Source organism: Phyllostomus hastatus, unplaced genomic scaffold (genome assembly GCF_019186645.2).
Source record: "Phyllostomus hastatus isolate PE091 unplaced genomic scaffold, TTU_PhHast_1.1 phas_contig_210, whole genome shotgun sequence".
NCBI lineage: Eukaryota > Metazoa > Chordata > Mammalia > Chiroptera > Phyllostomidae > Phyllostomus > Phyllostomus hastatus.
This window is the reverse complement of record NW_025333737.1, coordinates 6,456,034-6,478,240: the sequence shown is the minus strand read 5'-3', so window position 1 is coordinate 6,478,240 and position 22,207 is coordinate 6,456,034. Positions and strand designations below refer to the sequence as shown.

Sequence of the window (22,207 nt, the reverse complement as noted above, 5' to 3'; positions counted from 1 at the left end):
GCGACAGCCAGGCCCAAGCGCGCAGAGTGGAGGAAAGTGGAGAGGGTCCTTGCCTCCCCCAACCCCCACCCAGCCTGGCCATTGAGGGTTGGGGGAAGCTGGGGAGCAATAGCAGTTTGCACAGTGTGACTGGTCTTTCCCAAGTGCGCTCTGCTCCCTGCTGCCCGGTTTAAACCCTGGCTCTACCACTCACTAGCTGTGGACAACTTATTTCACCTTCCTGTTCTTTGCTTTGTTCATCTGTAAAATGAGACTACTACTTATAAGCATCCTTGGATTCAAGTAACATGATGCAATGCGTTTAAGAATGCTCAGGAGAATGTGAGTCCGTGACAGGCCCACCCTTAACAATTTCCCTCCCTGGGGCATGAGTAGAAATGCAGGACCATGGCTGACAATCCTGCCCCCTCTGTTCACTGGACTCCATCCCCATTCCAAAGGCATTTGTGGAGACACAGCGTCCACCCTGCAAACAGCCATCCCCTGGTCATTCCTAAAGATGCCCACACCAGGCTGTGTAGGCTGCCATGAAAGGATGGAGGTCCAATAGGCCCTGGAAGCAGGCTGGGGCTCCCTGGGCAGAGATTTCAGGGCAGATGTATCAGCGGTGTGGTCTGGAACTGCAATTTCAACCAGTTTGCCCCCAAAATCTTTAAAATATGCAATAACTGACTATTTAGTCAGGTTCATGTACCTCTTTTCCCTTAGCTAGTCAAATTAAAAAATGACAACAGCCAATACAACAATAGCCATCTAGTGTGAATGAATCAAAATTATACCTATTTCGGGGCAGGGGGTGGGGTGGCCCAGAATTTCATAATTAGTTTGTGTGTGCCACAAGATGAAAAAGATTGACAAATCGCTGGTGTGGGAGGAGAAATGCACTCCAGATGGCCGTCCCCATTGGCCCCCGACTCCCAGCCCTGTGAGGAAGAGGCAGGACCAGAGCAGGGCCAACTAAAGCCTGGGACCCACTGGGGGGCAGTGGCCCAGTCGACCAGGCTAAGGTCCGTACAGGTGACAAGGACAAAGGATGCAGACCATGTACAGCAGGTGCTGCACGCTGGTGGCTCCTTGGGGCCACATCCAGCCCACAGAGGTGGTTTTTTGGCTTACAGTTTTTAAAAAGTCAAATGAGTTGCCAACATTTTTTTTTAATCAGGAATTTCACTTATACTTTTAGATTTCCAGCTGGGTGATATGATAGATAGCTCTATTCTTAATTTTTTAAGGAATCTCTATACTGTTTTCCATAGTGACTAGACCAGTTCACATTTCTATCTGCAGTGTATGAGGGTTCTCTTTTCTCCACATCCTCTCCAACATCTTGTTTTGTTGATAACAGCCTTTCTAACAGGTGTGAGGTGGTATCCCATTGTGGTTTTTAAGTAGCATTTCCCCTACAGCTAGTGAAGCTGAGTGTCTTTTCATATATCTCTTTGCCAGTTGTATATCTTCTTGGGAAAAGTGTTTGTTCAGGTCGACTGCCCATTTTTCAATTGGGTTGATTTTGCTATTGTTGAATTGTATGATTGCTTACATATTTTGGATATTAGCCCCTTATTGAAGGTATCATTTGCAAATATCTTTCGTTCAGTTGCCTGACTGTTTTTTGGTGATGGTTTCTTTTGCTGTGCAGAAGATTTTCAGTTTCATGTAGTCCCATCCATTTATTTTTGCTTTTACTTTCCTTGCCTTTGAGATCAAATTCACAAAACCCTATCTGAGGCCAATGTCCATAAGTTTTGTACCTATATTTTCTTTATTTTGTTGTTTCAGGTCTTACATGTAGGTCTTTGATCTATTTTGAATTTATTGTGTGTATAGTGTCCAATAGCAGTCTAGTTTCATTTTTTTTGCATGTAGCTTTCTTTTTTTCACTCCATTTATTAAAGAGGCTTTCTTCCCTCCATTGTATGTTTTTACCTCCTTTGTTGAAAATCAGTTGCCCATATATATACCTGTGGGTTTCTGGGTTCTCAATTCTGTTCTGTTCGATTGCTTCTGCATCTGTTTTTCTGCCAATCCTATGCTGTTTTGATTATCGTAGCTTTGTAGCTTAATATGAACTCAGGGAGCATGCTTCCCCTAGCTGGCTTTGTTCTGTTTTCTCAGGAATGATTTGGCTATCTGGATTTTTTGTACTTCCATACAAATCTGATTTTTTTGTTTTATTTACTTTTTTTTTTTTACAGATGCCATTGGGATTTTAAATGGGATTGCATTAAATCTGTGTATTGCTTTAGGCAATATAGCCATTTTACCTGTATCAAGCCCTCCAATTCATGACTATGGAATATTTTCCAGGGTTTAGGTTAAGAAACCCCCCTCCCTGCCCCGTGCAGCCCTGTGGTTGGAGGGGGAGGAGCTGAGCCAGCTCTAGGGGGATGGAGTGGCAGTCCTGGTGTGTTCCAGCCATGGGAAGAGCCTGGGAGGGAGCTTGCTGACCACTCTGCTCAGCCTGTGCTTGCCAGGAACCACACCACAGCATTCGTCATCTTCCTTTTTTAAGGGTGAAGACATGTTGAACATTCATTTCATTGTTGGAAATGGGATAATTAAACTGGTTGTTTCTATCTTCATCATCACCATAATAAAATGTAGGCTGGCCTGTGGCGTAAAGTAATCCTATGTATCTAAAGCAGGGAGCATTAATTGAATACAGATGGCCTTTCAGGAAGTTGCTGGGTTATATTTCAGGAGTATGGGATAATGATGCCAGTTAATCATTTTTACAAGTTATAAAATTACTGGCTCCTCTAGAAAGATCATTAAGAAAAACAATTTTTCACAGCAATTGAAAATAGAGTTTTAATTATTTAATACAGAAATTAAATGATTAGAGACCAGTTTTTGGATGAGGAAACTTAATAGAAATTTGTATACAAGGGTTTGTGAACATTTTAGTTTATTAACCCACCTAATTTCTTAATCCACGCCTACCTGGAAACCTGTTTAGCTGTGACTGTGAAATAAGTCAGGAGACGACAGTAGCCCAGGTGCCTTGAACCCCAGGGGGACAGGGAGAGGGATGAGGTGGCCTCCCAAGTGAGCAGGGACATCCCTGGGCATCCCAGAAAGGGACCCAGGAGCCAGGAGAGCTCATGCCAGGAGGTGTCAACACTGTGTCAGGATGCAGGATGTGTCGTGAGCAGCAGGCTGGCAAAGGGCAAGGTATGTGACGGTCACATCAGGGAGAACAGACCTCAACTTGTGCCTGGGTGACGCTATTCCATGGGGATTGAATGAGTAACATAGGTAAAGTGTTAACACAGAGGCCAAACTAGGGCAACTCACCTTATAGGTCACATAAATGTGACCCCAGGTGGGTACCACAGCCCACATTACCAGCCCAGTGACAGGATACCTGGTGTCCCCAGGGCCCCTGCCCATGCATCCTCAGGCCTCCACCTCCCCAGTGACAAGTGACCCAATGAGCCAGGCCCACCCTCCATACCCAGAGGTCCCTGGTGTTCATAGGTGGCCTGCTGGAGAGAAGAGATTCTTTAAAGGAGAATTCTGATTTTTAAATCTTGAAATGGAAAATTCTTTAGCACATTAAGTGAAAACATGGTGGGGGGGGCATGTCAGAACACAAGTGGAGAGAAAAGAAATCCATCAAACTTTGACCTTGGCTGTTGGCTGCAAGGACCTTATTTTTCCAAATTTCCTACAATAAAACATATCATTAAAAACACTCCTTATGTTTAAAATATGGAAATCACTATTTTTGAGACATAGATTAAGAAAATAAGACAAACTTTTAAAAAGGTGATTGATGACCAAGACACTCACTGCCAGCCTCGGACAGAGGGACCTGGATGCAAAGGGGCTGGACCAATGTAGACAGGGTGCCGCATGGACCAGGGACTGTGAGCTATGAGGACGCCACCTGCCCCCCATATTTCCCCAGAGATAAGACAGCTTGCTCAAATAAGGGACAACTCGGAGGCAGGAAGACAGGAGCATTGGCCCTGGCCTTACACTACCAGTTCTGTTCTCATGCCTTTGCATTACTTTACAGGGACTCTGTTCTCCTGGGTGTGAAATGGGACTCATAGGTCTTGCCCTGCCTACCTGCCAGGTTGTAACAAGGATCATACGAGATTATGAAAGTGCATGTGTTTATAAAGAACACCACACACACATAGGAGAAGGTTATTTGGTGTTTCTCCAAATGTCTTCTGGGGGCCAGTTGCATCAGGACTGCCTGGAATGTCAATAAAATGCATTTCCTAGGCCTGGCCCAGAGCTACTGAGCCACACTCTTTGGTAATAAAGCCCAGCCTGGATTTTAAATAAGACTCCTTGGTAATTCTTATGAATCCTGATGTTTAAAGTTTACTTTCTTAGTTTTACTATAGCAGAACCCCCCCCAGATTGCACACTCAATTTTCCCTTTAGCTACTTGGGTCCCCTGAGCATGCTCTGAAGTGTTACTATGTGCCTAGTGTCTAAGCAGCTTCCCTCCCACTGCCCCCAGCTCCAGGGTTTGTTTGTTTTTGTTTTTAAGTATGTCCAAGAAGCATCATGGTACAGTGGAAAAAGCAGGAGTTTTGGAATTAGACCAGGATTTGAATCCCAGCTCTTCAGGTAAATTACCTAACTGCCTGTGTCTTCATTGTTTTCCTCTCAATAATGGTGACAACAGTTATCTCAAGGTTGTTGATAGGGTTACAGGAAGTAAGCTAATATATGTAAAGTAACTGCCACATTAAACACTAGTTTCCTTCTCCCACAGCGCTGGAGACCCGCCCGGGTTTGCTTAAGGTGGGTGTCCTTTCACATGGCATGTTTGGACCCACAGAGGACCTTATTCTGGCAACAAAACTTTTGCGAAATTCCCCAGAGCCCAAACCCTACCTTGTGTGAGACCAATCACTTCCTGTGCAGGACTATGATGTTTAATTAGCAACTCTGTGAGATACACATTATTAAAACCCTGCTGGACTGGCTGTCACACCCAGCCAGGGCTGCCCCCAGTGAATGGAGCTCCCCTAGGGCTGTGCCAGACTACCAGGCAGAGCCGGAAAACACTGTGACTGGGTGGGGATAGCCTTCATTCTAGATGGGGGCTGCACAGCTTGTATAGACCAGCACAGTGGCCTCCTGCAGAACTCTGTGATCATAGATGTGTGCTGAGCTTGGCAATGGTTCTGAGTTGCAGCTTTTCATCTGCAAAGAATGACAGCCACCTGTTTCCCTCATGGAAGTGGGAATTCTCTCTAGACAAAGCTTTGCCAGTCTCATCAGTTAGGATTCTCTAAGGCAGAACTGTGTTCTTCCTATCAGACTAGGAGGTTTGTTGGGCAGGGCTATGTCTCCAGAATCTGAGGGCTGAGACCCCCCCTCCAAGGGTGGAGGCTGCTTGCATGTTGCTATTATGACACATAGCAGGTGCTCAATATAGTGGAGATCCAACCTCCAACTTTGAGAAAAGAGTCCACAAATGTTTGTTTGCCTTATGAAAGTCCAGTCTGAAAAATTCACCCAACCTTGAGTCAGGTCAGGGTTTTTTTTAATTATTCAAGGATCCCTGATTTTCACCAAGGGCCCAGCCAAGGTCCTTTTGATGGCAGCTACATGTGCATGACACCAGGCCTGTTTACAAATCATTAGCTACTGGACAGTGATGTTAGTGGGGAGAGAGAAAGAGCACAGCCCATGTTGTGGGAAGCCATCCCTAAGAGCTATTACCTGCTAGCAATTAAATAGGATTGGTGAAAAAATTAGGTCTGGAAGAGTAACCCAACAAAAAGATTTCATTGATTAGTAACTATCTCACCCTCTTCCCAGGAACCCAGCCTTCAGTTGTGCAAAGCAAGATGCACATGCAGAGTCAGGCACCCTCAAATGCTTTGTCCTCTATTATAAAAGCCTGGTGACAGGTGATTAGAATGAGCCTTCACAGTATAAGAGGCCAAGGTTATAATTGTTAATTCTTCTGGCTGTAATTTATCCTGCTATCCCTTTGTGTAAGCTAAACAGCTCTAATCATGAATTGCCCAGTCGGCTTCTAACTCTTCTTGATGAATCACTTTCATTCTCTCAGTCCTTTCTCTGGGCTGTGGTAATTCTTAACAACTGTCTTAGAGCCTCTGTCTCCTGTGGGTGTGGAAGGGAACAGCCATCTATTAGGAAGAACATGTGGAGGACAGAAAGCTCCCGGTGTTGGGGGGAGTAGGCAGGTGGAGGGCTGAGGGCACAGGATGCAGGGCATGACCTGTGCTCAGTGACCTCTGGAGTATGAGGCACCCTTGCCTGCTTGGGTCTTTGGCTCAGGGGTGGCTGGGCAGACCCTGCCCACTTGTTACTGGGGAGGTGAGTGTCTAGAGTATCTTCAATAAGAAAATGCTGTGTGCTAAACTGTGAGTCCACCATACAGATAAATTCAGGCAGCCTGGCACAGACCACGAGTGCTCTGATCCTGGAGTTCTCATCCCCCTGGGCTGGCTGCTTTCCCCAGCCCTGTTTGCCTCCAGGTGGGCCATGTGATGAGTTCTCACCAATGAGATGTGGGTAGAAGTGATGCAGTTGAAATGGTTAAGAGTAGATGTCCTAGAAGACAGAGCCACAAGATGGGAGGAACCTGTCTCCCAGGATGGCTGTGTGGAGCAGAGCCCACTGCCCACTGCAATGGCCTGGGATATGGGTGAGGAATGAAACTTCACTGTGACACACCACTCACATGCAAGGGCTGATCGTGATAGCAGTTAGCCTCTCCTGCCTACAACAGGCAATGCTTTCCTGAATAGGACTCAGACATTCACACTTAAGGAAACCTCAGGTGGCCATTTATTCTCAGTTAGCAGGATGGCATCTTCAACAGTGTGTTGTAACTCCCCTTTGTGCGGACATTCACTTATTTCTTGAAGAACATTGGATATATGGATTCTTAATTTTTAGGCCTGGTAAAGTGGTCCTGTTAGGGGTTGGAAGGAGGAACATGGTCTTTTGATAGAAGGACCTTGACCCCCTCTCCCTGTCTGAACTTCCACTGGATGAGGGAACCAGTCGGATTCCGTCTCCCCACGTCAGTGCAAGTGTCCTCTCTTCTCGACAAGTTCACACTGTCATCAGCTCCCTCCTGCACTATTACACAGCCTCCTACCTGGCCCCTGCTTCCCACGTACCCTCCTCCAACCTGACTCCCCACCTGACCTCCCTGAAGTGCAGACTCCATCACGTCACCGTCTTCCCTTTGAATAAAACCCAAGATCCTTTTCTTTACAAGATGCTCGATCATCTGCCTTCCTGTCTCTCCTCTCATCTTGCCCCAAACTGTCAGGCTGCCCTTGCCTGTTGACCCGTGCTCTTCTGCCTCCCTGCCTGGAAGGTCCTTCCTGTTTCTCCACCTGCAACCACCTGCCCAGCTTCTGAGGTTCAGTTGGTGCTCCTCTGCTGAGAGGCCTTCTCCGTCCATCCCTTCTGCTTTCAGCCCTGGCGTCCAGGCTGGTGTTTTATCCCAGCATCTGCAGCACCTTATTGTAGGTGTTGCCTGCTATGCCCGCTCCTGCTAGCCTCCGAGCGTTTTGGGAGTGGGAGTGGAGGGCTGATTTCTCTTCCCCAGGGCTGGCACACAGCTGGGCTCAACAGACGAAACTCCCAGCTCTGTTGCAGCCAAGTCAGTTCCCAAGGCAACCTTCCCTCCTGGGGCCTCAGTTTCTCCCTAAGCAAAATCAGGAGGTGGCTTGGCAAGGCCAGTCCTAGCTGATCTCTCAGGGCTTTTCCAGCTTCCGCATTCCAGGATTGTATGATTCTACCGCTAACACAGCACAGTCATGGGAGAAAAATCAACACAAAGAAAGAGTTTTTCCTAAGCTGTGTGTGAGCCACAATTCTTCGGAAGACTGACCTCCGGGGTGCTGGTGGCTTTCAGCTTTGCCTGACGCCAGAGAGAATTTATCATTGCAGAAAAGCTTATGCGCAGGTTTAGCAAATGTGCCGTCTCAGGAGTTCCAGCGCTTCATTCATCAAGCAAACACTGCTTTGCTACTTATACTTCAGTCACTTGGATCGTAAATGAGCACTCAGATATAAAGCTGGGGTGAATGCCCTCTGTCACAGACCCTGAGGAGACGTGAGCGTGTGGTTATTTTCCACAGGGGTGGGAAGGTCATTTGCAGGGCTGCAACTTACTACGTAGATCCCCTGATGTTAGACACCAGGGCACATGCGGGGTGGGCAGGAGGAGTTCTCAGCACACGTCATGCCACGCCATGAGCAGGCTCAGGGAGCTCTGCCATCATTGGCCATGTGGCCTTGGGCAAGTCCCCTCCCCTCCACATGTTAGCACCTGGGTCAGGGCCCTCTTATCCTCACCTCCCAGGGTGGTGGTGTCACGGGCTGGTGTTCAGCTGGTTTGTCACCTCCCGACAGTGCAGGACAGGCATGTGCAATGGAGTTATTAATACATTCACAGGTTTAACGAGCCCAGAACAGTGAGAATTCAGTCCAGGTTTCTGAGGTTGCTCACGCCTCGCCTTTGGCTCCCAGGACTTGTGCTCTGGTGGCGGCTCATGGAGTGAGTCCCTGGGCAGCCCGCAGTCTGTCCTGCTCACCCGATTACTCTGACTCTGGTGCAGCTCCTCATCCATTACTTAGCTTGGTTGCCACATTTTCATCTCCTGCCCCTACACTACTCATTCCCCAAGAGTCACTTCTGATTTCCCAAGGCCCTCTGGGGTCAGCTTCCTCTAGGAAGCTTTCTTGGTCCATCCTTTTACTTTCCCTCTTCTTGACTCCTAGAACTTCCTGTCTTACCATTGGCTGATTATCAGTGCATGCAGCCCCATGCCACTGTTCATCTTTCTGTGATCTGATGTCTTTCTATCTGTCCCGAAGGCCTCGGGGTCTTTGGGAGCAGAGCCTGCCTGGTGGTCCTCTATGACCCAACTTCACCTAGTGTGGGACACTCTGAAGGTTCTCACTAAGTATTTGTTGCATGGCAACATAACAGCAGTTGGGGAAGAGCCAACTCCTAGGGTTAAAGTCTGAATTCTTAAGCTGGCCTGCAAGGCTCTGCTTGATTAAGCCTGCCTGCCTCCCAGACCCTTCTCCCTCCACTTCCTGATCCAGGTTTTATGATCTGGAATATGAATTACTCACAGGCTGGTTTTTGGTTTTGTGCCTTTACTTAGTCTATTTGTGATGCCTGGAATGCCTTTGCTCCCATCTCGTGCTTATTAATTCTTGGATACCAGTTTAGACAACAACTCTTCCAGGCAGCCTTCCCTGACCCCTAGTTTGAGTACGGATTGTCCTCTGGACTCCCATAGCTCCCCCTGCTTTTCCCCTCCGAGCACGTACCACAAGGATGACCTTTGCTGGTCAGCTTTACCAGACTCTGAGCCCCGTGTAGGTAGGCCCATGCATCCCAGATTGTAAAGATTCTCAGTAAATATTTGTCAAATTAATGGATGGATGGATGGGTGGATGGATGGTGGGCCCTGTTGAAAATGAGAGAAGCACAAGGAAAATTGGAAATATGAATGGGATGCTTATCTCTGCCCCCGGACCTCAACTCTCTGAGGTCCTCAACTCTCTGAGGTCCAGGGGCAGAGAGAAGCATCCAAGACAGGATTGGGTGTCAGGGACACAGGGAAGTCCTGGGTGCTCCTGTCAAGGAGGGGCCCAGGGGTGGGGCCCAGGAAGGAGGGGGCAGAGCAGGTGTCACATGGTCAGTTTGGGGAGTGGGGACACGCTGGTGGTAGTTGTCCAGGCCCAACCCCAGCCCCAAATGCCATCTGTGAGGGTGTGGCTGTAGCTGCCATCACCCACCTACCCCACCTCTAGTTCTTAAAGGAACAGTCTGTGCCTCTATCCCCTCAGGGTCTCCCCTCCCATTTCAGACTGTAGACGAGCCTCTCTTCACAGTGCATGCAAGCACGAAATGGAATGGAGCCCCACACACATTCTTAGTTATAGTGAGGTTCTGGCTGAGCGTCCCTGGCACGCAGATCTGTGTGTGTGTGTGCGGGGAGTGGGGGAGGGCATGTGTGAGCTGATAGCACTCTTCAAACTTTAATGTGCCCGGAATCACTTGGGGAATCCAATTGAAGTGCAGGTTCTGATTCAGCAGGTGAGGGACCGGGCTGAGACTCTGCATTTCCGACCAGCTGGTGTTTCTGATACATCGGCCTTGCTGATGCTTTCAGTCTGTTGATAACACTAACAAAAAAACTAATAAAGTTGGTGCCTCTCCATCAGGCCCGATAAGTGCACATTACGAATGTAAAGATGATCTGCACTGAAGGCCACAGAATCGTGGAATCACGGGATTTTTAGAGTGCTTGGGAAGGGAGAGACCAGAGACACTACCCTATTTACCATTCTGTGATACATTCAGCAGATGCTAACCCTAGTAAGATGCACCGTTATTTTGCCCACCACTGAGAAAAAGAAGCATCCCGCCAACTACTGATGAGAGGCCATCAACTGATGTGAGACCCCTCACAATTTCAGTGATGTTGGATGCATGACTTAGAATTGAGGGAATAGGGTATGGATTTTACTCCTGCCCTCCCCATTTTACAGAGGAAAATGTGGGTGTAGAGAGGAGAGGTAAGGGGCCAGTAAGAGGCTGAACCGGGACTTGGAGCAGTTTCACATCCAGGGAGGCCTGAGATGGTGCTCTGACAGCTCACCAGGCCCAGGACGAAGGAGGGAGGTCTCCCTGGGATCACGAAGTGACCACAGGCCCTCCAAGGGGCCCTGCCCGTCCTGCACTCCCAGCTGCACCCTGTGGAGTGGAATCCCTTCCTGTCCATCGGCAGCACATTTCTGCTAAGAAACCTCAAGCAGAAGTAACCTCTGCTAAGAGTTTAGTCCAGGGCTACAGATGTTTAATTTTATATTCAGATATGCCAATGTCCCATTTTGAACATGGTCGGGCAGGAAGGATTCCGTTATATTTGGGAGACCAGCCTTTTTTTGTTCTATTCAGGCCATTAATTGATTAGATAGAGACAATCTACATTAGAGAGGAAAATCTGCTTTACTCAATTGATTTAAATTTTAATCTCATCTAATGTACAATATAGTGAATATAAACAACAATTATGTATTATACCCATCAAACTTGCCAAGTAACTAAACTTAATTATTTCAACCACTAAAAAGAACCATGTCACGTGACAGAGGTGCTGCTTATCCCCTTGAAGGAAATCACATCACAATAAATAAATGTATCAGGTTAGCATGTTATATGTTGAATATATTTCAACTAAAAAAAGTGTCATCCAGAAACACCATCACAGAAACACCCAGAATAATGTCTGGCCAAATATCTGGTGGCTGGTGGGCCAGTCTGGCTGACGCACAAATTAACCACCCTAGGAGGAAGATGGGATCAGGAAGGGGACACAAAACTAAAAGAATGTGCGGTTGTGAGACGACTGAGTGTAGAGTTGGTGACATGACCTGGTGTGGGCCTCCTGATAGCAGTGTCCTGCAGTCATAGCCGCGTCCTGTAATTGATGATGACAGGGGCACAAACACGCCAGCCCAGAAGAGCTTCTTTGTTTTCTGTGGACTAAGTTGGGAAAGAATCGGGGCACAGGTCTCCTCTAGGGGTCCCACCTGCCTCTGTTTGCAGCCAGAGAAGGCCTGGTGTTTTCATTGTCCACAGGGAGCTGGGCACAATCTGAGACCAGTGCCCTCCTCATCAGGACATCAGGAGTCCTCTGTGCTAAGGCTCCGCAGTGATTCTCCTTCATTTCCTTTTTTATTTACACAGCATTTTTTACCTTGTTCTCAACAGTGGGAAAACAGATATGAGAGATATCAGGCATCTCCTGGTCTGGTGGGTGATGAGGCAGACACTGACATGGTGTGATAGACGCCAAGCGCACATGGGCATTGATGCTGTGCAAGCACATGGGGAATCCTCACTCAGCCCAATGGGTCTAGGGCATGAAGTCAGGCTTCTGTGGTGTTCTGAGGAGAGATGGAACCTAGGCAGAGGGCTGGAGCAGAAAGGGTGTGTGTGACATATATGATAGCATCTGAGACATGGCTGCAAGGCAGCATCACACATCAGGGAACTGTCAAAATTTGGTTAGGACAGTGTTTCTCAGCTCTGGTAGTGCTTTGGAATCACCTGGAAGTGTTAAAAAAATATATACTGATCCTTGTTCTGGCCAGTGTAACTCAGTGGATTGACCACAGGACTGTGAACCAAAGGGTCACCGGTTCAATTACCAGTCAGGGCACATGCCTGGGTTGCAGGTAGGAGCCCCAGTTAGGGGTGAGCGAGAGGCAACCACGCATTGATATTTCTCTCCTTCTCTTTCTCTTTCCCTTCCTGTCTTTCTAAAAATAAATAAATAAGTTCTTTAAAAAATACTTGTGCCTACAACCCACTTTCAGAGATTTTGATGTAATTGGCCAGGGCTGGGACACAGGCACATGGAATTTTGTTGTTGTTTTGTCTAAGTGCTACCAGGACTGAGAACAAGGAACATAAGAGAAGCTGCTGGACAACTTGGCCCTGAAGGGAGTCAGGGAGGACCTCCACTAAGATATGGCCCAGAATCTGAGCTGCCTTTAAGGAAACAGGGAAGACTCCTGCACAGCTCAGCTGAGAAATCAAGACCTGCCTCTCCCCTACTGGGCCTCTGTCTGCCCTCATAACTGTTCCTTTGGAGCTGCTGTTTCTTATTCCCCATGTAAAAGCCAAAGTCAGGTGGGAAATAACAAAACAGGCAGTAAAATAAAATAAGCTGAAAGATTACTCAATAAAAAGAAGCAATAAAATGGTAAAAGCAGGCCGATGCAGTAAAAACTCCCAAACTCAACCAGACAGAATCACCACCAAGGGCCAGACGATAAAAGCAATAGCGAAATGGACAGATCTAAGTGGTCAGCATTTCTATGCATGGAGGCAGAGAAGGGGGACTATTCCCATTTTACAGAGGAGCCAAACAAGACTAGGGGAGGCTGAGTACCATGGTTCCAGGGGGCGGGCCACAGTCTCAGCTCCAGGTGATAGATGAGGAAATGGTGGTTAACGCCTCCAGGCTAAAGAGCCCGTCAGGGCACAGCAAGACATTGAACTCAGGTTTATGGAACTCAAGTCCACACTCCTTCCCCTGAATAAAGGCTCAAGCCTGGCTGCACCCTGAAGTCATCTGGGAGCTTTTAAGAAATACTGATGCCCAATTACATTTTCCCAAAGAAGACAAGCCAGTGATTAACAGATGTATGCAGGGGGGGGGGTAGAATGCTGAGCATCACTATCATTAGGGAAATGTAAATGTAAAGCATAGTGAGATATCCTCACTCCTGTCAGTGAGGCTGTTTTATAAATATATACACACCCCAGAGGACAACCAGTGTTGGCAAGGATGCGGAGACATTGGAACTCCTGCACACTGCTGGTGGGAATGCACAATGGTGCAGCCACTGTGGAGAAGGGAGTGGGGGTTCCTCAAACCACCACAGGAGCCAGCAATGCCACTTCTGGGGATTTATCCAAAAGAATTGAAACCAGGACCTGGAAGAGATATTTGCACTCCCATGGGCAATGCAGCATTATTCAGAATGGCCAAGAGGTGGAAACTCTGATATCCATGGACAGAGAAATGGATAAAGAAGTTGTATGTTTTGTACACACAATGGTGTACTACTCAGCCTTAAAAAAGAAGGAGATTCTGCAGTATGGGACAACATGGATGAACCTGGAGGACGTCGTGCTAAGGGAAATAAGCCATTGATGGAAAGACGAATACTGCATGATTTCATTTCCATGAGCATCCAAAATAGTCAAGTTCATAGACTCAAAGGGTGGAGGGGTGAGGAAATGGGGAGTTCCTAATGCGTGGACATAAAGACTCAGGTAGGCAGCATGAATACACTGTAAGAGGTCTGCTGGGCAGCACTGTGCTATAGTCAGCGGTGCTGCATTGTACACTCAAACAGTTGTTGAGGGCATATCTCATGGTAAGTGTTTGAAACACAATGAAATTTTTTTTTAAAGGAAAGAATGAAGATAAACTCTGAGTGCTGCAGTGGCAACACTCAGCTCTAACCCGGTCGGTCTGGGGTGGGGCCCAGGCAGAAAGGGTGCCCGAGGTGCAACTTCCCATGTGTGCGGTCATGCCCTGCTCCTAGTCAACAGTGTGCCTGTGCACTGAGCACTCTGAGTCCTCACACCTGGCTTTAGGGACTAAGCATGTATGAAGATGTTTCAGGAATTGTTATTCTTACATGAGACCTGAGGAGCCTGAGAGGTTAAGTCTCTTCCTGGGCCAACCCAGCTGGTGGTCAGCAGCACCTGGGTTCCTGCCCAGGTGGGGTGACTCCAAGCCAGGCTTTAATTGCTGTGCCACCTGCTTTCCCTTGGGGCTCCTGTGGGACACAGACACGTTGGTCATGTGCCTTTCCATTTCACTTCTGTGTCCCTCCAACTTGAGGGTTGCCAGCATCATGTTTGTCCCAGGCTTGTCCACACTGAACAGTCATCATCCAGATGGAGAAGAGGGGGTGGTGTGCAGCTCAGCATTCGAGAAGAACCTTCTGCCAGTGAGAGGGGTTTGGCGGAGAGACAGGTGGCCTGGGAAGGCAGTGGGCCTGGCTGACATGCTGGGTAATGACCTGTGGGGTCTATGGGGAGGAGAAAGGTGGGCCTTTAAGGGATTATCTGTGTGTGCATGTGCACATGTACATGTGGGTGCTAGTGCATGTACAGCAGGGCATGAGAGGTTGTGCTTAGATACTCCTCATATGTCCCCACGGCTCTGAAATTGAGTGGCTCAGGGGCTCCCATGAAAGCTCAGTGAGTGAGAGATGGTTCTAGAAATGAGCTCACAGAACTAGGAAGTTCCAGAAGGTGCTACATCAGTTTAGAACCTGCCCTCCCCCATCATTCTTAAGGCTGTTGCTTGGGACCCTGGCAGAACCACAGTCAGCAGCCTGAGCTGACAGAGTTTTGGCACTGTCACTGCTGTGTCAGCTTTGGTGGGAACGACACCTGGTCAGTGAGCCTCTATCCCCTCTTCCTGCAGCTGGTGACAAGGTCCCTGGGTGGGTCTGGACAGTGAGGGTCAGGGAAAAAGGAAGGTGGTGGTCAGAGATGCGGGGCATCCTGGGCTGGGAGAGGGATGGGTTCAGAGAGAGCAGCCATGCTGGCAGGGTCTGGTCTCTGAACCACCAACTTTACTCCTGGTGACTGTAGACCTGCTGTGGAATGCTCAGGATAAAGTTACGTTTAAGTCACTTTGCTACAAAAAAAGCAAAACCAGTCTCTGTATAGCAGTCAACTTCATTTCTTCATCTATGAATTGGGGATCATAACCATATCCCCTTTGGATTGTTGAGTGGATTAGATGAGATTAACCTAGAAAACATCCAGAAATGGCTTGGCACAGTGTCTGCCAGCTTTTCAGAACTCAAGTTCATTGTCCCCCCCTTCCTTCCCCGCACTTGATGGGAAGGGCACATACGTTGTGGTCACAACTTCATTATGTTTCTGATGAAGTAGCATTCATTGAACAGCCACTGCATACCAGCAAGTGTGCGCTATAGCCCCTCAGGAGATAAAGAGAAATAAGACAGCCATTGTTCTTCTCCAGTTTACCTGGTGCTGGGAAGACTGGCATATATCACAGTCCAGTGTGGCGTGGGGGCGGGGGGGTGGCGGGTAGAAGCACAGGGTGCTCTGGGGTGCTGGGAAGCAGTGGCCTGCCAGGAGAGTCTTGCTGGAGAACTCATCTCAGAGGACGGGACCCTGAAGTATGAGGAAGAGTTAGCCACACAAAGGAAAGGGGAGATGTCTGTGCTAGATGGCAGGGTCATCATGAGGTGAACAGATGACAGTACTGGAACTTAATGTGAACAGGGGAGGGGTCCGAAGGACTAAATCATGGTGGGTGGGGCTGTGGAGTGTGCTTTCCACAGGAGCAGAGATGCAGGGAGCCTTCAAATGGTGTCACAGGCTTTTTGCTCAAACATTTCATTCTGGTAAATGGGTGTAGAGTACTTTGAAAGAAGAGTTAGGACTGGGTAGAAGAAGACCATCCTTGTACCATGATGTGGTGTGAACTAATGGCGAGGCAGACTCTTGGAGGGAAAGTGGAATCCCCAGCACTTTGGGACTGATGGGTTGGGAGGGTGAAGAATGCAGCGAAGGAGAGAAAGAGTGAAGAACCACATGCCTGTTTCCGGTTTGGAAAAACACCATTGTGTGAAATCAAGAATCTTTTAACCAGGAAAGGGGAGACATAAGGAAGAGGAGATTTGGTGGGAACATGAGTTCTGGTTTGAATGTGCTTAGTTTGAGGAGACTGGCACCTCCAAGTGGAGATGCCCAGGAGGCAGGGGCATGAAGGGCTGCTTCTCAGAGGAAGGTGTCCTGTAAAGGCGCTGCCTGCAGGTTGGTGGGTGTCCTCCTGAGGTGGAAGAGAAGAGGGCTGGGCACAGAATGGCTTGGAAGGGCAGCAGCATGTAGGACCTGGGCAGGAGTGGATTCCACAAGGAGAATGAACAGCAATAGTCTGAGGGGAAGGCGAGAACCCAGGGGAGGGCAGCATCAGAAGCTGAGAGAGGCAAGAAGTCCAGCATGGAGGGGTGGTCCTCAGTGTGAGTGCTGCTGGGAGCTCCTGTCAGACAGAGCTGACAGGGGTCCATGGGACAGAGTGGAGCCATTCCTGGGCCATGGTGGCGGTGAAGCTGAATTTCACTGGGTTGAAAAACAAATGGGAGGTGAGGAGATGGTAATTTCCCCCCTAGAGGTCTAGATGAGAAGAGAGGGAGAGATACAGTTCAGGGTAGACAGAGACAAGTGTAAAGGGAAGTGTCCTGTCAGCTGGAAATGTAAGTCCGCCTATGCACACAGAGCAAGATGGAGCTGGTGGGGGGAGATGCTGAGGATGCTGAGAGAGGAGGTGGCCTGTGGAACAAGGCTCAGTGACAGGAAAGGGTGAAGCCCAGAGCTTGGAGCTAATATGGGCCTCACTGAAGGTAGAGATGCCTCCTCCCCACAGCAGAGGGTGCAGTGAGGGTGCCCGAGGCCCCTGAAGTGTCTGTAAGAGTGATGGGTGAAGGCAGAAAGGGAAGGGAGTCTCACAGGTGACCACCTTGCTTTCCCCAAAATGAGGCAGGAGGTGAGGTCTTTTGTGAGAATTGCAGGGAGGGTGGTTGGAGGACAGCAATGAGGGTGTTGAGTATCCTTTGAGAGACATGGGAGAGAGAAAGCTGACCAAAGACAAGCATTTCTGTGGGTGCAATTACTTCATAGCAGAAATAACAATGAACCTATTTTTAGTGCAAAGAGCCAAGATCTCTGTGTGCCTTTCTTTTTCATTCATTTGTTCAACACTATGGGGTTGATGTTATTAGTGTCCTCACTTTCTGGATGATGAAAATGAGGCTCAGGAGGTGTCCAAAGTCAGAGATGTCATAAATCATAGAGGTGGGCTTCAAACTCAGGTCTTATTGCAAAGCCACAACCATAACTTCCTTGCCACCCTTGGTGACTAGAAGCTCTAGTGGGTGGCAGTCACCCATTTGCACACATATCCATTCTTGAGGTTGTGTCACTGTTTTGCTTTTTGACCTTATGAAGGTGGAGGGTGAGTGTGCTGTGGTGGAGTTCACAAGAGACGTGGGAAGGTTAGGCAGAGGTGGTGGTCAGGGAGAGACTGGAAGGTGGCAGAGCTGGGGAATACTGGGGTGATGATGAATGCTGGGGTGATAAGGCCGTGGGAGGGGCTGGGTGAGTCAGAGTGGAGGTGGAGGTCATAACTAGATGCAAATGTCCTTCATGATATTGGGGACTTGCCTCCAGAGCCAGAGACGAGAGGCCTGGGGGGCAAACCACATGGGCTCAGTCTCAAGGCAGGAGGGGCTTTGCAAGGCCATAGTTTAGAAGGGGTGAGGGAGGTGACATTGCCCTTTCCCAGTTATGAGATCTTGGGGCTCAGGATTCAATCATGCCAGGCATGTAGTATGGAGCTCAAGGTTTGTTCATCTTCTCCCCCATGTCCCTGCCTCTTCCCTCAGCTTCTGGGCCAGAGTGCTATGAAGCAGGGTGGGAGGGAGAGCCGCTGGCCTCAGGGAACCCGCTCCTGGATCTTGGGGTGTGGCCGAGGCTCCATCAGGACTGCAGGGGGCTGAATGGCAGGGTTGGATCCTCCTCCCCTTTTGCAGGTGTTTCCCATCCTCCTAAGGGGTGGACTTCCCAAAAGGACGACCAGGACTGCTGAGCTGCCTGCCATCCCGAAGCCCAGCTGCGAGCCAGTGTGGTGGGGGCTCCACCTGGGCCACCTGCATGGAAGCCAGGCGGCAGCTGTGCCCACCTGGGGTCCTGTGGCTGGCCTTTGCCTCTCTGATAAGCTGTCTGCTCGCCACTGGCCAAGCCAAGGTCTACAGTCGCTGTGAGCTGGTCAGAGTGCTGCAGACTTTTGGCCTGGAGGGATACAGGGGCTACAGCCTGGCTGACTGTGAGTACCCCTCTTCCTGGTTGGCCCTGCCCCCTCCCATCACTTATTTCCCTTTCCTCCTGTCCCCCTGCCTCCCACTCAAGGGGTGTGGCCTCAGGAGCTTTCTGAGTCTCAGTTCTCATCTGTGAACAAGGGTGATGGGAGGTCACAGGCAGGGAACACCCAGCACTGATGGAATATATAGCAGCAGGCATCAGGCAGCCAAATCAGAATTGCCCTTCATTCCCTCAACAGCTAACGTCAGGATTCAAAGGAACAGAACAGTTTAGTCTCCCTAATCTGTATCTTGGCATGATGGTCAGGCATTCCCGTGGATGCTTAGGGCGAACTGAGTAACCCAGCACTACAGAACTGTCCAAGCAGTGTGGGGAGGCTGAGAGGTACAGCCACATGTGGACCCATTTTGCCCTCATTCTAGCCCCCCCCCCGCCCCCCCTGCAGGTCCCACCTGCATATTCCCGATCTTGCCTGGGGAGATTTAGTTGTCATTCATTCCAGACATTTTTTGGGGTTTCACTAAGTGCAGAATAGTGAGACAATGGGAGGATTACGGGGCCCAGGAGCAGGAGGCCCGAGGTCCAGGCTTGACTCTTGCTGTTTGGCAGCTGTCTGTAACCCTGAGTAAGTCAGTTTGTCCCTCGGGGCCTCAGTGGATTGGCCTATCAAATACAAGGGAGGGCATGTGCGCTGACCTCTCGAAGCAGGTGTTGAGGCTCAAAGGAGCTAACGGGTGGGACCTGCACTGCGAGCTGGTCTGGGTTGGCCTTGATCATGTGACCCACAGGCCTGTGTCTTCACCCTATGCAGGGATTTGTCTAGCTTATTTTGCAAGCGGATTCGACGCAGGTGCTTTGGACTATGAACCTGATGGAAGCACCAACTATGGCATCTTCCAGATTAATAGCCGGAAGTGGTGCAGAAATCTCAGTGAAAATGCCACCAATGGATGCCACATGTACTGCACCGGTAGGCTGGGCCTGAGCCAGGCCCCTGAACCAGCCTTTGCTTCTTTCCTGTTTTGTTTGCTCCTCTTGCCTTTATCTCTGAATGTGGATCCCCTGACATCCTGCCAATCCTACCAAGGAGAACGGGATGAGTCAAATGATGGAGGGTGCATCCTCCATGAATTAGATTTGGGGTCTCAGGTGGGAGGCTGTTCTGACACCTAAGTGAATAGAGTGGGAATTGCTTCTGATAAGAGACGAAAGTGATAAAGCAAGCGAGACCTGGGTTTCCAGAGGGGTCAGGAGACAGGGCTGGGCTTAGGATGGAAGGGAGAGGGGTGTGTCTGTGTGTCACAGAGAGAAAGAAACACACAGACAGATTCTTCATGAATGACCAGCTCTGACCCTGCTCCCTCAGCGTGTTTCTCTGCCTCACACCGCAGATTTACTAAATCCCAATCTCAAAGACACTGTTATCTGTGCCATGAAGATAAGTCAAGAGACCCAGGGTCTGAGCAGCTGGTGAGTAACTGGGCTGGAGCCCCCAAGGGGAGGTGGCCAGGGCTGGGGGACAGCAGAGGGAACTCACCTTTTCTGAGTGCCCGCTCTATCCCAGGCACCACTCCATGCTTCACAGTCTCATCCACACTCTTTCCAGTGGCAGGAATTTCTACCCCTGAAGAGTTTACAGACAACACCCGGAGTTTCAGGAAGGATAAGCCCCTCACTGGGGGTTGTGGTGCCAGGCCGGGCTCTCCCAGGCTTTGGCTCTGTGGAGTGTCTGCCTCCAGGCCCACTCGATCTGCATCTAGCAAACCCTTTTTGTTTGGTTGATCTGTGGCATCTTTTGTCTAGCTAACTTTTATGTAAAGCCATGGTGCACAATAGATGAAGTACTAAATCGCCTACTGGAAGCAGGGTGGGCTCTCCAGAGCCTCACCCTGTCAGCCTTCACCTTTCCTGCACCTTTCCTACATGATGGGCAGCCCTCCTCCCTGGCAGCACACTGGGATACACACCAATAAGGCACTAGACTAGACCTCTGGTTCACAGACGGTCCTCCAGGCGGTGGCCCCATAGCCCCCCAGGCTCTTCTGGTGGGAGTTGCATTTAGAGTCTGCAGCCTCTTTTATTCTCATCTCTGAAAGCGAGACCACCAAGGGCAGCATGTGGGGATGGTAAGGCACTCCAGGTGGCTGGTGCCACCAGATCCACGGACAGATGGGACAGTGACAAAGCTGGTGAAGTGTCCAGAAGGCAGGAGATGTCCTGGGAGGGACTAGAGGCAGGGAGACCAGTGGAGGAGCCTTTGCAGGAGCCTAGGTGAGCACTGAGGGGTCGGGACGAGGACAGTTCCCCAGGGCATGGACAGCAGAAGGGCTGGGAATGAGGGGCTGTGGGGAGGCCTAGGGACAGGGGCTCCGTGCTCAGGGAGGGAGAGGAGGAGGTGAACATGGCTGTGAACACAGAGAAGGCCTGAGATGGGCCTCCACAGTGGCCACAGCTTTGGAGACATGAGGGTTGAGAGCAGTTGAAGCCCTAGGAGCTGGATGTGGAGCAAGGCAGGCGAGGCAGGACGTGGCCCATGTGTATCAGGTCAGGAAGCATGAACCTGTCTCAACAGGAATGCAAGGGCTTGAGGCCTTGAGGATGCCACCCTGGGATGGATGACACTGGGCCTTTTGGATAAATCTAAGAACAACTCTCATTTGCACACTGTAGTGTACTCATATCACGGATGCCCCCTCCGAGGTGTCCAAGGCTGATAGGAAGTGGTCCCAGAAGGTGGGAACTGTGCAGCTTACCCCCCCCCCCACGTGCACACAGGGAGGACTGCTCTGTGCTGGGTGCTGGGCTTTGGAGATGGCTGAGACCCAAGAGCTTGTCCACAAGGGGCTCATAGTCTAAAGGAAGAGACAGGAACCCAGTAGACCACACTGGTTTGACATGGCAATAGTGGTCCCTTAGGGACACTCCTGGTCATTGGGCCCTTTGACATTGCTATGAGGGATAGCATTAGTTATCAAATTTGGAACCCCTGGAAACTGAGACCAAGGGGCCCCACAACCCCAGGATCTTGCTCATCTTCCTCATGATGCCAGCATGATGCTGGAACAAGTTACAGCCCTGAGTCTGTAAATGATAGTCACCGACAGTTGAAAGACCCAGGAGGACTGGGTGTGGGTTCAGCTCTGTTGTTCACTAGCTGTCACCCTTGGGCAAGTAAATTTGTATCTCAGTCTCAGTTTTTCATGTGGAACACAGGGAACATAGTATCTGCCCCATCTACCTTCCAGGGCAGTGGGAGTGGAGTGGGGACAAGTGAATGGGGGATGGATATGCCAGAGCGATGTGTAGTGTAAAGGGGGCATGATGTCCGCAGAGGCAGCGTGATGTAGGAAAAGGGCATGCGACTGGGCCCCAGGACTCGAGGCCTTTGCATTGACCCCTGCGTGAACTGGAGCACGTTACTCTGTCACCCCACTGGGGAAATAGGGAGGCTATATAGATGACTATTGTTAAGGGGTATTCTGTTCCTTTCTAACTTCTTCTAGGTGGTTCTGTGCTACATGATACAGTTTCCCTCTCTCCCTTTTCCTTGCTAACCCCTTTGCTCTCCTCACTTCTGGTTTAGAGCACCAGCCTCCTTCTTGCTCTTGTCTGAGCAGGGACTGAAGGCTGCAGCTGACTGGCCTCTCCTCTCCCTACTCTGCATCCTCAGGGAGGCCTGGAGGCACCACTGCCAGGGCCAGGACCTCAGCGACTGGGTGGATGGCTGTGACTTCTAGGTCCTGTCTGGATGGACCAGGCCAGGCCCTGCAG

General features: G+C 49.7%; 1 protein-coding gene across 1 annotated transcript; it reads left to right on the top strand.

The window, feature by feature from the left end:
• The first annotated feature begins 17,557 nt into the window (after window positions 1-17,557).
• Window positions 17,558-22,173, top strand: LOC123816841 (sperm acrosome membrane-associated protein 3-like). The gene is made up of 5 exons (XM_045836052.1): window positions 17,558-17,570; window positions 18,168-18,440; window positions 19,248-19,406; window positions 19,828-19,906; window positions 22,107-22,173. Exons 1-5 carry the CDS (start codon window positions 17,558-17,560, stop codon window positions 22,171-22,173), a joined length of 591 nt encoding a protein of 196 aa, XP_045692008.1.
• Window positions 22,174-22,207: the final 34 nt, after the last annotated feature.

Coding starts and splice junctions, on each gene's coding strand:
- LOC123816841 (XM_045836052.1), top strand. Junction 19,407..19,827: donor ATGCCACATGTACTGCACCG/GTAGGCTGGGCC, acceptor CTCACACCGCAG/ATTTACTAAATCCCAATCTC. Junction 19,907..22,106: donor ACCCAGGGTCTGAGCAGCTG/GTGAGTAACTGG, acceptor CTGCATCCTCAG/GGAGGCCTGGAGGCACCACT.